This window comes from Micromesistius poutassou (genome assembly GCF_964030765.1).
Source record: "Micromesistius poutassou genome assembly, chromosome: 5".
Lineage (NCBI taxonomy): Eukaryota > Metazoa > Chordata > Actinopteri > Gadiformes > Gadidae > Micromesistius > Micromesistius poutassou.
Genome location: NC_140275.1, coordinates 22100378 through 22113849, shown reverse-complemented (window position 1 = coordinate 22113849; position 13472 = coordinate 22100378). Strand labels below are relative to the sequence as shown.

The window sequence follows — 13472 nt, the reverse complement described above, 5'->3', positions numbered from 1 at the left end:
GATGCAGATTGACAGGAGTGTATGCGAACGCCAACATGGCATATTAAAGGATGGGTTGTTATGGTTGGGGCCCTCAGGGGCCCCCCGGTCCCTGGCTGTGGTACCTTTGGTTTCCCACTCATGGCTGATTGGTTAGTCTTGAAGAAGGAATCTGAACTCTGGAAAGACTTGTAATAACCATTAACAAAACACGTACGCTAAGGCCGACGATGTGAGCTCAAATGACAATGGTGGATGTTTATGAAGCATCAGCATACAGATGTGTTGCTCTCTTTGATTAAATAATACAAAAGGACCCGTGAAGCCAATTAAAGGTGACACTGTGGACAGGCCAGTGACATTATGGCTTTAAGAAGCAACAACTCTGTAGTGCTGGCTGCTGGATGCCCCAAGTCCCATCTTGTTGTCAAATCCATTTTCTAAGCTAACCTCATTTCATTTCACTCTCCCACATGTTGGACCGTGTGATTCAGCCTCCCCTTCCAGTTGTTCTTTTATAGCGGCCCAGTGTCCTAAAAGCGATGGATTTGATTACAAAGTAATTTTATTGGGTTATCCTAACGAGTTCACCCAACTACATTAACATGACATCAGGAAGTCAAGATGTCTCAGGAGCGCATGTTGCTAGCGTTTAGCTCAACATGAGCTCCTGACTGCTTCATCAGACCCTGAACTCCAACTAGGGATCGTCCCACTCTGACAATGAGAACGATGTAAAGTGTTCACGTGCTCATTACCATAAAAAAAATAAAGGGCCTTGCTGATTGTCTTTGTTTTTTGCTAAGATAGCCTACTCTCAAATAATTTGACACTTTAAAACTTTAAAATATAGAAAGGTTGGGTTAGATAACTATGGTTGGTCCAGTGGCCATTTGCTGCTATGACACTAGAATTGATGCTTTAGTTAAAATGTTGATGAAAGTATTGTGGCAAGAAAAGCTTTGGTTGACGGACGCAGCGTTTGGATTCTGCTCCGACCATCGTAAGTCCTGTTCGGTAGACCAACGAATGGCTGAGGTTAGGACACAAGTTGCAGTCAACGGTCTGACCGAAAGATGAGGAGAATTATTTCAAAAAGTAGGTTTATATGTAGAGCCATAATGGAATTGATATTGTCCCTGGTCCAAACACAATTGATTTGGACCGTGCAACCGCTACCCAAAGGCTTTTTGAACCCGAGTGAATAATGCGTCCTGCCGCAACGTGATCCTTCCAGGGTGAGACGCCTTAATAGTGTTCCTCCTCTCAGCTTCAAGGTAACTCAAGTGGTCGCAGCATCCATACCTCTCTCCCCAGCTCCTCCCACTCCGAGCGCTCACCGGTTTACAAACAATCTCTTTCCCTTTGAAGCCGGCAGTATTTCTAACTTCACACAGGCAGTGGACTGGTTCACAGTGCGCCCAGCCATGCCAGGACAGGAATCAACAGCGGCGGCCCACGGGTCACCCAAACCCGGGTACACCAACACCAACTCCGCTCCGGTGCCGGTCATGACCCAGACGGACTCTCGAGACAAATGGAGCAAAAAGATGGATTTTCTCTTATCTGTCATTGGCTTTGCTGTGGACCTGGGGAACGTCTGGAGATTTCCATACATTTGTTATCAAAATGGTGGCGGTAAGAGATTCAACAGATGCCCAAACAGACCGTTCAGTTGACCTTTCGTGTCAATTTGTAAGGCTATTTCATTTTAAACTGTTGATTTGGTTTATAGGGCTATCAGGGCCGAGGCCGATATGATTGGCCTATATAAAGGCCTATCCAATTCCATTTTTACCTTAGATTTAGCTATTTAAATATTTTATTAAAGCCTACAGATGTATTGCTATATAAATGCGCACCTTCTTTGCACTACTAAAACGTTCTTACAAAACAAAAAAACAGTTATTACAATAAACACAAATTAAAAGTGTATCAATCAAGTGAATCAATCATTCTGCAGGGTGTGGAATGTAGAACAAGAAAACAAATAGGCTTACCGTGTCTGTCTTGGCCTATGTGACAATGAAACGAACTAAATAAACACATGAAGAAATAAAAATTGGCCAGATTATGTTAAATTGCAGAGACTAAACTTTCAGGTCTATATAGAGCTATACAGCCTACTTATCGAAATAATTGCAATCGGATACAATGTATGCATAATAAATGTAGTCATGTCGAGGTGCAGAACTTCCTCTCCTACAGGTGCTTTCCTTATTCCGTACATCCTGATGGCCATCTTCGGGGGCGTCCCGCTCTTCTACATGGAGCTCGCGCTAGGACAGTTCCACAGAACTGGCGCCATATCCATATGGAAACACATCTGTCCGATTTTTAAAGGTAAGAGCTCGAAGATCGATGTCCCTTATTGTCATTCAGAATATCAAAAAAATCGTAGAAAAAAATCAAAATCTTCAAGTTTTGTAGTATATTTCCCATCTTCATATTTTGCAAAAATATATAGGCCTGTGTCATTGCCAAATGTACTTAAAATGCATACATTTTTTAATCATTATATATATATCAATTTAATGTTCAGTCTAAATTTCTAGGGAGAATGTCGATCATATTTATCGGGGGAAACACCCCCAGCCAAAAATGCGAACCAATGTATATAATATGCTAGGCCTACATGAAAGAAAGAAGAGAAAGCAGCAGTAGCACTTGACGACCAAATGAAACGTGTGTCGTTGTCAGGAATCGGGTACTCCATCTGCATCATTGCATTGTACGTGTCCTTCTACTACAACACCATCATCGCCTGGGCCCTCTTCTACTTCTACTCCTCCTTCTCCACCACCCTGCCCTGGACCAACTGTGACAACGCATGGAACACCCCGGACTGCACCAACTACTTTGGCCGAGACAACGTCACATGGACCAACTCCTCCAAATCCCCCGCAGAGGAATTCTACACGTAAGTGGATGTGTGTGTGTGTGTGTGTGTGTGTGTGTGTGTGTGTGTGTGTGTGTGTGTGTGAACTGATTCCTTGACCAGGATGTTCATGTTTTAACCCCTTATGATTCAGATTGTTTTATGCATTATTGATTACGCCAAATCAAAGATCCGTAATGTGTTTAGGGAACAAGCTTCACCATTGGCCAGTTCATTCACAGATGATGAGTTCATTGTCAGCATGAAGTTTCTTTGGTCCTTGGATGGATTTATTGAGGGAAGGACTTCAACCTCATGATTAGGTTGCTATGACGACTAACGAGGTGCATCAGACCAGGATTCAGCAGTTGGGCGTACGTGACAGTGTTGTGTCTTCAATCATAGTCCTGCTAGCTAAGCCGTCGGCAGAGCTGCAAAGAATACGTCTCAAACGGGGTCTGGTTCTTCAGCCTCCGGTCTGCTAACATGTCTGGTTTGGTTCCCCCCCGACAGGAGGAACGTTCTGGAGATCCACCGGGCGGACGGTCTGCGTGATGTGGGCGGTGTTCGCTGGCAGCTCATGCTCTGCCTCTTCCTCATCTTCACCATCGTGTACTTCAGCCTCTGGAAGGGCGTGAAAACGTCGGGGAAGGTCAGGCACTTGATGATCAGTGCCAACACAAACCCTAACTCTAACTACCCCAACTATGTTTAGAATTATGATATATTATAATAGAATTCTCAAGTTTTGGGTCGGGAACCCTCACCAGTTGACCTCTCACAGGGGTCAGCTGCTGAGTTGTGAGGGGGGGGTGTTGAACTGGTTTGAACGGACGCCCCCCCCCCCCCCCCATGGAGCCAGCTTGATGAAATCAAGGCACATGGTGGGACACACAGGCTTCAATATGACCTGATCCTCCATGTCTCCCTCTCCGCCCCCCCCTGGCCCCCCCCTGCTGGGCGGCCCCCAGGTGGTGTGGGTGACAGCCACACTGCCCTACGTGGTGCTCCTGATCCTGCTGGTCCGCGGGGCCACACTGCCGGGCGCCTGGAGGGGCGTGGTCTTCTACCTGAAGCCCCAGTGGAGCAAGCTGCTGGAGACCAGCGTGAGTCTCCCCCTCCCCCCCCCCCACCACCATCACCGCCCGCTGGGAGAAGCTGCTTCCGGCTGACACAGTGACCAGTATGCCGGGGTCAGGCGGTGGTGGGCGACACAGCGACTCACAGGCTATGAATATAAATCCAGGGAGGATAAAAGGGGTGCGCGCGTTAGTTGTTTTTGATTTACGGTACAGTTCACGGTGCTCCCGGGATCTCCCGAGGCGCGTTGAGGGGCGGTGCTTTAGATGCACGATGAGAAACTACACCCGCAGACGCAGAGATTGGGTTGGAGGTATCATCCGATCGTTTGCAGCCAAACCGGAGTTTGTATCGCTGTGTTTTGGAGCACATGACAGCAGAACCATTACGGCAGTTTAACATTTTGATGCAGTGTATTAATCAGTGCTTTCTTTCAATGCTTAGACCACGCTAAGTGCACATCAACGTCGATCCTCGCTGGTAGAGTAAACCCAGCGAGGAGGCGCAGGGAGCAGGCTGCTCGCAGAGAGGTGTTTCCAGCCCCGCTGGGGACTCAGGGAATATAGATGAGATGAGACGAGATGAGATGCATAAATAAGCCACAGAACAGGATAATAAGATGCATAATTACTTTAGATTTTTTTTCTCTATTAACAAAGGCCCCCCCCGCCACACCCCCCGCAGCACATATCCCCTGGTCCCTCCTCCTCCCCTCTTTAGATCTGTGTACAGCTGGCTACGCGGCCCTGGAGTCTCTGTTCTAGGGCTGCTCAGCTCACAGGCTATATGTTCAAATACAACACCGGGTTAAGATGAGAGTTGAAAAATATACTGTATATATTTTTATTTTAATAAAGTATTATAATTTGTATTATTTATTATTAATTGTTATTGATTAGCAATACAATATTCAAATTATAGTTATTTTAGATTTAGTACAAACTATGTTAAGTTCGATACTGAGGTTTCTGGAGACAGTTATTTGATGTAGCGGCAAGAGCGTCATAAAATGTACGTCTAAATGTTCACTGAATTTTTATCTTATCTTATTTTTATCTTATCTTATCTTCAGTCTTTATTGTTGTAATGTCATATTCAGGTATACTATATTTATCTCATGTTCTGCACTTTGAAACAAATGTATTCTATTTCATTCTGCTGTTAAAGTCTCTGTGTTCTGTGTAGGTGGGTAAGGTGTGTGTGATGAGTGTATGCATGGTTAAGGTGTGTAGTTAGATGTGTGTGGGTGGGTTACGTCTGTAGTAGCGTGTGTGTTATTTGTGTGGGTGTGGGTGGCTAAGGTGTGTAATAACATGTGTTGTGAGTGCGTGAGCGGTTAAGGTGTGCAGTAACATGTGTGTTGTGTGTGTGTGGCTACGGGGTAGTAACAGTTTGTGTGTGTGCAGGTGTGGGTGGATGCTGCAGCTCAGATATTCTTCTCCCTCGGTCCGGGGTTCGGAGTGCTTCTCGCCCTCTCCAGCTACAACCCTTTCACTAACAACTGCTATCGGTAAGGCTTCTGCCAGCTTACATGATTACTATTGACAAGTTATCATGTATTTTATTTAGGGCTGGGCAACGATTAAAAGTTTTAATCACTAGTATTGAGTTAATTGAGTTAACTTGCGATTAATCACACACAAATTCTCTTTTAAATCCACTCCAGTTGAAGTTAAATGAGATTATCAAATGGAATGACACATTATCATTGATACCAAATATACTTCATAAGCAAAAAGACCTTGTGATCTTGAGGGAGTTTTATTGACTCACTCAGTGTGGGTTGAATATGAAACGTACGGAACACCACAGGTTTGGGAATTGTGAACAGGCAGTTAATTAGTACAATTGTAAACCAACAGATTTGGGAATGATCAACATTGTGCGTTAACGTGTCAATTTGTATTAATCGCGTTAAAGTAAAAAAAAAAAGATTGCGTTAACGAGTAATTAACGCGTTAACTTGCCCAGCCCTAATTTTAATGTGTAATGTGTATTGTCAAAGTTCTCAGACATTAGCAGCAATCAGCAAGGAGTCCTAATCCTAAGTGATGACTAATTAACATAGAAGTGTAATAGTGTGGACGCAACAGGTGTAGCTCATCAAGTTAATGGATGCTATGTAGGTACTGCTGGCTACCGCTGTGTTCACCACTACTATAAAATAGTAGTAGTATAAAATAGAAATAGTGTCTCTCAACATGTTGCAGTGTATTGACTGGATGTTGACACTAGTATGACGTAACGACCGCGTGCTACCTGCCCCAGTGACGCCATAGTAACCAGCCTGGTGAACTGCCTGACCAGCCTGGTGTCAGGCTTCGTCATATTCACCGTGTTGGGCCACATGGCGGAGATGAGGAACATGGAGGTGGCGGATGTGGCCAGGGACAAGGGTGAGCGGCTCACACTCAACACAAACCTCAACCCGTATCACAATAACCAGCCCGTCCAGACCCTAGTGGCCACACTAGGGTCTGGACATTGTTTTCATACCTAAAATTTTTAGGTATGAAATTTAAAAAACATAGTTTTTTAAAAACGATGTTATACATCTATATTTTTTCTGGTCAAATTCCACATTGCTGTATGTGTACATGGTACCTCAGCAAAGGCTTGTACCCACCACCCCCCCGATGAGGAGTCTGCCGACCCAAGGGGAGGAGGCTGGGGAGAGGGGGGGCCGTGTACTGTGGGGGGCTCAAGACACACATTTCTGCTGCACCCCGTGGAGTTAGGTGGGCAAAGACTTTGATATGATGGGGTCCGACTCGCGCAGGTCGGGGGGGACTGAGACGGAGACCGTTGGTTACCGTAGCAACAAATGGAAAGAGCAAACGGCCCATTCCTCCTAACGAATGACGCAGGTATCTGGATTAAAATGTTGACAATCAGACATAAAACAAGGTTTTTCTTCCTTGTAATTCTAAGTGGCTTAATTAATTACCAGGGCAACAAGTCCTTTTGTCTAATCTACAAACTGCAGGCTTGAGACGTTTAAAGTATAAATTACGATGCTGTTCATTACAGAGGTGCCGATCCAGAAGTTACAAATAACGTTGCCGACCTTATCCCCGTCTACGTGAGTCTATGAGATTTGGCGAGTTTTCAGAGGAAACGCACATAATCGGACAGTAGAATCTTCGTGTATGTACCCCCCGAATGTTCCCATTCGCCTAGGGTAGACCACCGATCCTCGACCACCGTCAACTAAACTATCAAATCAAATCACACTGGCCGCACCAAATACTGTTTTTGAAGGGACGTCATCAGTTATGAGATGTCGTTGTTTCTAGGTGAAGTCACTTGAAGCAATGAGAATGAGTGGTTCCCCACGTTCCACCAGAGATGGCGCTGTCCCTGCTGTGCAATTTCCTCTTCAACAACTAAATTTCCTCCCCTGCTCAGGCCCCAGTCTACTGTTCATCACCTACCCAGAGGCCATCGCCAATATGAGGGGCTCCACCTTTTTCGCCATCATCTTTTTTGTGATGATGATCACGCTAGGCCTCGACAGCACGGTAGGAATAACGAATCTAAAGACACTTAACTCATAATATCTAATGGTTAAGAACAGAGTCTCTTCCCAGTATCTACAGTAGTAAACCGTTCTTCGATATTATTGATCAGTTGATATTAGTTGGTTTGTTGCAGTCGCAATGTGTAACATTTCAAGTAGCTCTTAAATATCCTGGAAATATCCATAGTCAATGCTGATTGATAGGGATTTCAATCATTCTATCAATAAATAACATCCTTTAACAAATTAAATAGGCTGGCCATCCTGTATCTCTCTTTGTTTACGAGTTTGTTTAAGAATCATACTATCGACACTCCCCAAACCCCGCCCACTCACGCCACCTGTCTTTAATGTTGTTGGACGTTATTCAGATGGTTTTAAGAGCTATTTAAATTAAATTCTCTTTATTGTGATTAGGGCTACACGATTCGAGAGTTGTAAATAGAGCTGAAGAGAGCAAGAAATAAACCACCCAAATAAAATCCCCTCCCTCTCTGCTCCCTCCTCTCTCCGCCATTGTTGTATTTGAAGTGTTGTATTTCACGCACCAGTGAAGTGCCCTGATTGGTCAGAAATGAGCCGGGGTCAGTCAAAAAGGGAGATTGGCGACCAGAGTTAGATAGTTTCACAGTGTCCTCAAACAATAGCTCTTAAATCCTAACTACAGCACCTTTAAGTCACTACTACTACTAATTAGGTCAGTTAATCCCACAGTTAAATCGTGGGACATACCAGTGTTTATGAACGATTGAACGTTCATTGTATGGTGGTGTTTTGTTTGTTGCTGTGGTTTCAGTTTGGCGGGCTGGAAGCCATCATCACAGCTGTCCTGGACGAATACCCTGACACGTTCGCTCACAGACGGGAACTCTTCGTTCTGCTACTGGTCATCGTGTGCTTTCTGGGCTCGCTAAGTACACTCACACATGTAAGTGAGCTCATTTTCTTACAGCTTGGGTTAAAATCTTAACATTTTACAGTGTCTTTTATATTGGAAGTGTTGTAACTTCAGAGAGTTTTTCTGCTTGTGTTTCATGATGCTAATATTGCTCTCTGAATCACTGGACGGGTTGGAATGGGTCTGCTGGACATATAAAGTGCACTATTTAGGCCCTATCACTACTTGGGACTACTTTATAACCAAAATGCACTATTAAAGAATAGTACAACTGATGCACGATATCCCACCATGCATAGCGATTTTCATTAACATTGGAATCATCCAATAGCGATGGGCGAGTGCACACTGGTTCTTTATGCAAATGAGTTGCCACAGAGTGACTTACAACGTGTCAGCGTGTTTATACAAGTCACCTTGATGGAATGACGGTGCATAATTAGCGTCCAAATTCCCTGCCTGGCGTCTTCCCTAAGTAGTGCACTATATAGTGTTGGCTATGTAGGGGAAAGGGAATGAGGGAACAAGTGACCCATTGGAACATGGCCCTGTGTGTTGAAGGGTGGAGCCTACGTGGTGAAGCTCCTGGAGGAATTTGGAGTGGGCTCCTCCATCATCGCTGTCGGCTTCCTGGAAGCCATCGCCGTATCCTGGTTCTACGGTAGGATGGAATTCATCTCATAACTGCTCATCACTGCTCATAACTGCTTCATAATGAAGAAGAAGAAATCGCTCATTGACAACAACACAGCAAAGTAAATACTCAAGCAATTACATCAATTTAAATAGTTGCAAAATGTTTTTTCATTTTTCTTTCAGGTATCAACCGTTTCAGCAACGACATCAAGTCCATGTTGGGCAGTGCTCCTGGAATGTTCTGGAAGGTGTGCTGGGTGGTCATCAGTCCAGCATTTCTGGCGGTAAGAACACAGGAACACAGAGGTCCACTCAACCGAGCAGTGGATCACATTAGCATATCATTCAGTACGTGAGATCATGCTATGCAATGGTAACTCCTTTAGAGGGGCAGCCTAGCACTCAAGGAGTTTTCATGTTTCATTCCTCATGGATTTGGAACCAATAGACATAAGAAGTAAAATAATCAGTTATATACCCACTACACATTCATCAAATAATGACTCATATGTTTTGTATGAATTAATTTTTAGAGGCAAAAGATTTTTATAAAGTCGTAACAAGGTTCATGCTACACACCGCCTGGATGGCTTTACGTTGAAAATGGTTTATTGTCGAGTTTGTCAAGTCATCATTACATGAAGCAGGTGATCCATGATGCCATGTAAAGGTCTTCTTGAGTGTGTGTGGTGATCACTGGTTTAACAACGTCTGTCCCGGGCCAGGTGAGGCTGCTTAAACCAGCCATTAACCTCACACACTCCACATACACCCAACGCCAAATTGAGGCTGGGAAAAATCCCCAGCCGAAGCCCGCTCCCCCCTGCTGCAGGGCTGTCTGGGCGGGACGGTAGCGGCGTTACAGCTGGCCTGCGGTGGGAGCTTCTCGGAGGGCCCAGAAACAGCACCACCCTCTCCCAGGGCCACAGGGCCTTTGGGCTGATGTACTCGCTGGTAGAGGGGTGGCTGGGCCAGGGCTGAAGCCTGTAGGGGTCTGCCTGTGGCAGTTGCTGCGCTGCACCCCATGTCCTCCACTGAGCTCCATTGGGCTGTTGGGGAAGGGGCTGGTGCTGGGTACTACCCAGCGTGTCCTCTGACAGGGTACCATCCTGGTCTGGAGTGGCCCCGTTGGGCGCCAGTGTGGCAGTGATCGTGCTACGAGCCCCCGCGGTGGCTTCTGCTGGGCTCCTCCAGACACAGGAAACAGGGTGGTGGTATTAAAAGCCGGTTTATTGTAGAGTTTAAATAGCCTGGAAATCTAGACCCACATCTACAAAGCTGTAGGGTCTGGCAACGAGTAATGAAAATGGCCCAACTCAAGGGGCGGAACCAAGCATGCATTTGAAAATATCCCTGCACGCAATTGGATAACACTACGACCAATCAGAAGAATGCAAGGGGTGACGTATCCAGACCAGCGGAGCTAACCAATAGATAAGACTCTTACCGTATCTGGTCGGTAAAACAGCAAAGCTTTTAGCCCACCTATATCAGGTACGCCGATGTGATTGTTTAATGTTCTGGGCCAGGGGAATCGGGGAGTGAGTATATTGCTCATTCCCAGAGTGACTCACTGAGCATATTCAAATTGTGCTCTCGCGAGAACTCTGGATTTCCAGGGTAAAGTTTAAAAACAACAGTACATGAAGCAGGTGGTCCATACCGCCATGCAGGAGATCTCCTTGAGTGTTTGGTGACGGCTGGTTTAAGCAGCCTCACCTGGGCACCGAGTCAGGTGGCCTGGGCTCTGGGGCTGGGTGAGGCTGCATACCGGTTGTGCAGTGAGTAATCAACGTGCTCTGTCTCTGTCTCCAGTATATAATAGTGAGCTCCCTGGTAAGGCCCCAACCACTCACTCTGTTTGAGTACGAGTACCCAGACTGGAGCATCATGGTGGGTTACATGGTGGGGCTCTCCTCCTTCATGTGGATTCCCATCTACATGGTCTACAAGCTGGTGTGGACCCCCGGCTCGCTCAAACAGGTGTGTAGGTCCATGCTAGACAAACACGAAAACCCAACTATAGAACCCTGGTTGAAGATGGCAGATCAACAATGATTTGCCAACAACCAACTAGCGGCCAGGCACACTGGCCTAAGGCTGGTGTTGGACGAGGCAGTGTGGAAGAACCTTTAGACACTATAAGATAACACACTTTATTTTTCCCAGGCAGGAAATTATGTCACAGTAGAAAGTACATGGCAGTAATACAATAAAATACTGTTCTACTGAAAAACAGTAGTTGTAGAGTAGTAGTAATGTGATGTAATGGAACAGAAAAACTGTGACTGGAGTTCAATGGAGGTTAAATTCTTCGGTAGGTTTTCTGCAAGGAGAAACTGTCCTAGTTTCCCTGAAGCAAGACACCCACTAACTGGTGTGTGTGTGGGTTAATGTGACTGGCAGTAATTGTAAAGCGCTTTGAGTGTTCCCAGTGAGGAGGGCACATTAATATTACAGTCCATTTAGCATCGGTTCAACACAGCAAACACCAACACTTGTAATCATCACATTTTGCTCGTTCTCAAGTCAAGTGCTGCATAGCCATTGAAACAGTCACAATCTGTTGTCCACAAAAACACCCTGAGCAACACGTGGAACCAGGCTGGCAGGATCAAACACAAACTATAAGTAAAGCCCAATCCGTCCTGCGAGACCCCCAGCTCCCCCCGTTTGAGGACCTCCAGTGGGTTTCTTGGGGCGTACATTCAGGCTCCTAAACTCCAATAGGTCGGGCCTGGGGCCCTGAAGGAATACTCAGACTCTGGGCCTCATCATGTTTTTCACAGATGCGATTTTCTTGATTCGACTGGTATATTCTAGAGATCTCACTTGTCTCTTGTTAGCCGTGACTCTAAATACCATAAAATGATATCTTGATTGTTTTAGAGCCATAATAAGCCATTCAGGGTCTCTTTCCCTAAGCCCCTCATGTATGGTTATTATGGTCTTCATGTTTGAATGGCTTATTGTCTGTAATGTGTCCATTGTTGGCGTTGTTGTCTTTACTATTACTACTATATGCTCTCCTAATCCACAGCGCCTGGCAGTGTGTCTGAGACCAGAGAGAACCATCGCTGAACTCAACAGAGACGCCCTCAACATGGCCAACATACCGTAGTCACAGCAGGAGAACGGCTGAACCCTTTTCATCTTTTTCAACTCAACACAGTCTTGGACATGTGTATTACATGTGTATCATTTAGCTGATCAACCATCAAAAGTCCCAATCCTTAATTGTATTTTTGTCTATAGAGACACTCAGGATGAATGCAATGCTCGACTGTTGTTGACATTCTTAGCTGGCGGTTGCGGGAAAATAGCGGTTTGTCATTTTGATTGATGCAGAGACACAGTTTAGCAGGTAGCTGTATCCATACTGTATAGCAGGTAGCTGTATCCATACCATATAGCAGGTAGCTGTATCCATACTGTATAGCAGGTAGCTGTATCCATACCATATAGCAGGTAGCTGTATCCATAGCTCTAGTTGGTAGCTGTATCCATAGCTCTAGCAGGTAGCTGTATCCATACCGTTTAGCAGGTAGCTGTAACCATAGCTCTAGCAGGTAGCTGTAACCATAGCTCTAGCAGGTAGCTGTATCCATAGCTCTAGCAGGTAGCTGTAACCATAGCTCTAGCAGGTAGCTGAATCCATAGCTCTAGCAGGTAGCTGTATCCAAACCGTTTAGCAGGTAGCTGTATCCAAACCGTTTAGCAGGTAGCTGAATCCATAGCTCTAGCAGGTAGCTGTATCCATACCGTTTAGCAGGTAGCTGTATCCATAGCTCTAGCAGGTAGCTGTATCCATACCGTTTAGCAGGTAGCTGTGGATGTTCTGAAGCCCCTTCATTATCAGGATCCAGCTATGCACAGTGACCATAGAGCCCACTATTAATAGGAATGGTTTGGCTCAGAAAGTTATGGGTTTTCAATTGCATGGGGACTGCATCCTGAAGAGGTTACACCTGAGTTAAAAAAGTATAATCCTATTGCATTATGCTGTTGTGCTTTGACTGTGCTATGTACAACCCAAACAATGAATCTAAGTGTCTGGTATCAGATCTGAATACATACTGTGCATGCTCAGGTTCAGCGACAGTCAGTCCGTTCTATTCTAGTGATTTAGGAAAAACGACAACAAACTAAAAATATTCATTGAAGTCAGTTCTGTCCTGTTCAACAAGTAAAGCATTGAAACAAGGTTTGGGAGGGACGAGACCTAATGACATCTCTATACTGATGGTGGGGTGTGTGTTTTGCATGTTAATTCGTGTGACTTAAATGTCTCTTAAATCTGTCACTAATATTTTGTCAATATAGTAATCAATAGTTTCCCTTCTGGTCAGCTGTTCAATTAAAACCGTCTTACAGCATTTTGTTTTTGTGACAGGACAAACTGGTGTTTGCTGTGCGTCATATGTTTGACACTATAGATTTGTTTGTGACTAAAGGGTTTTGCAGATATGGCTTAAGTAGAC

General features: G+C 45.1%; 1 protein-coding gene across 1 annotated transcript; it reads left to right on the top strand.

Annotated features, from left to right (window-relative positions):
- Positions 1-1406: 1406 nt before the first annotated feature.
- Positions 1407-12112, top strand: slc6a4b (solute carrier family 6 member 4b; the record flags this gene model as incomplete). The annotated part of the gene is made up of 13 exons (XM_084468235.1): positions 1407-1617; positions 2188-2322; positions 2680-2899; positions 3371-3509; positions 3829-3963; positions 5344-5447; positions 6206-6333; positions 7346-7458; positions 8254-8385; positions 8917-9016; positions 9175-9275; positions 10807-10974; positions 12032-12112. 13 exons carry the CDS (start codon positions 1407-1409, stop codon positions 12110-12112), a joined length of 1767 nt encoding a protein of 588 aa, XP_084324361.1.
- Positions 12113-13472: the final 1360 nt, after the last annotated feature.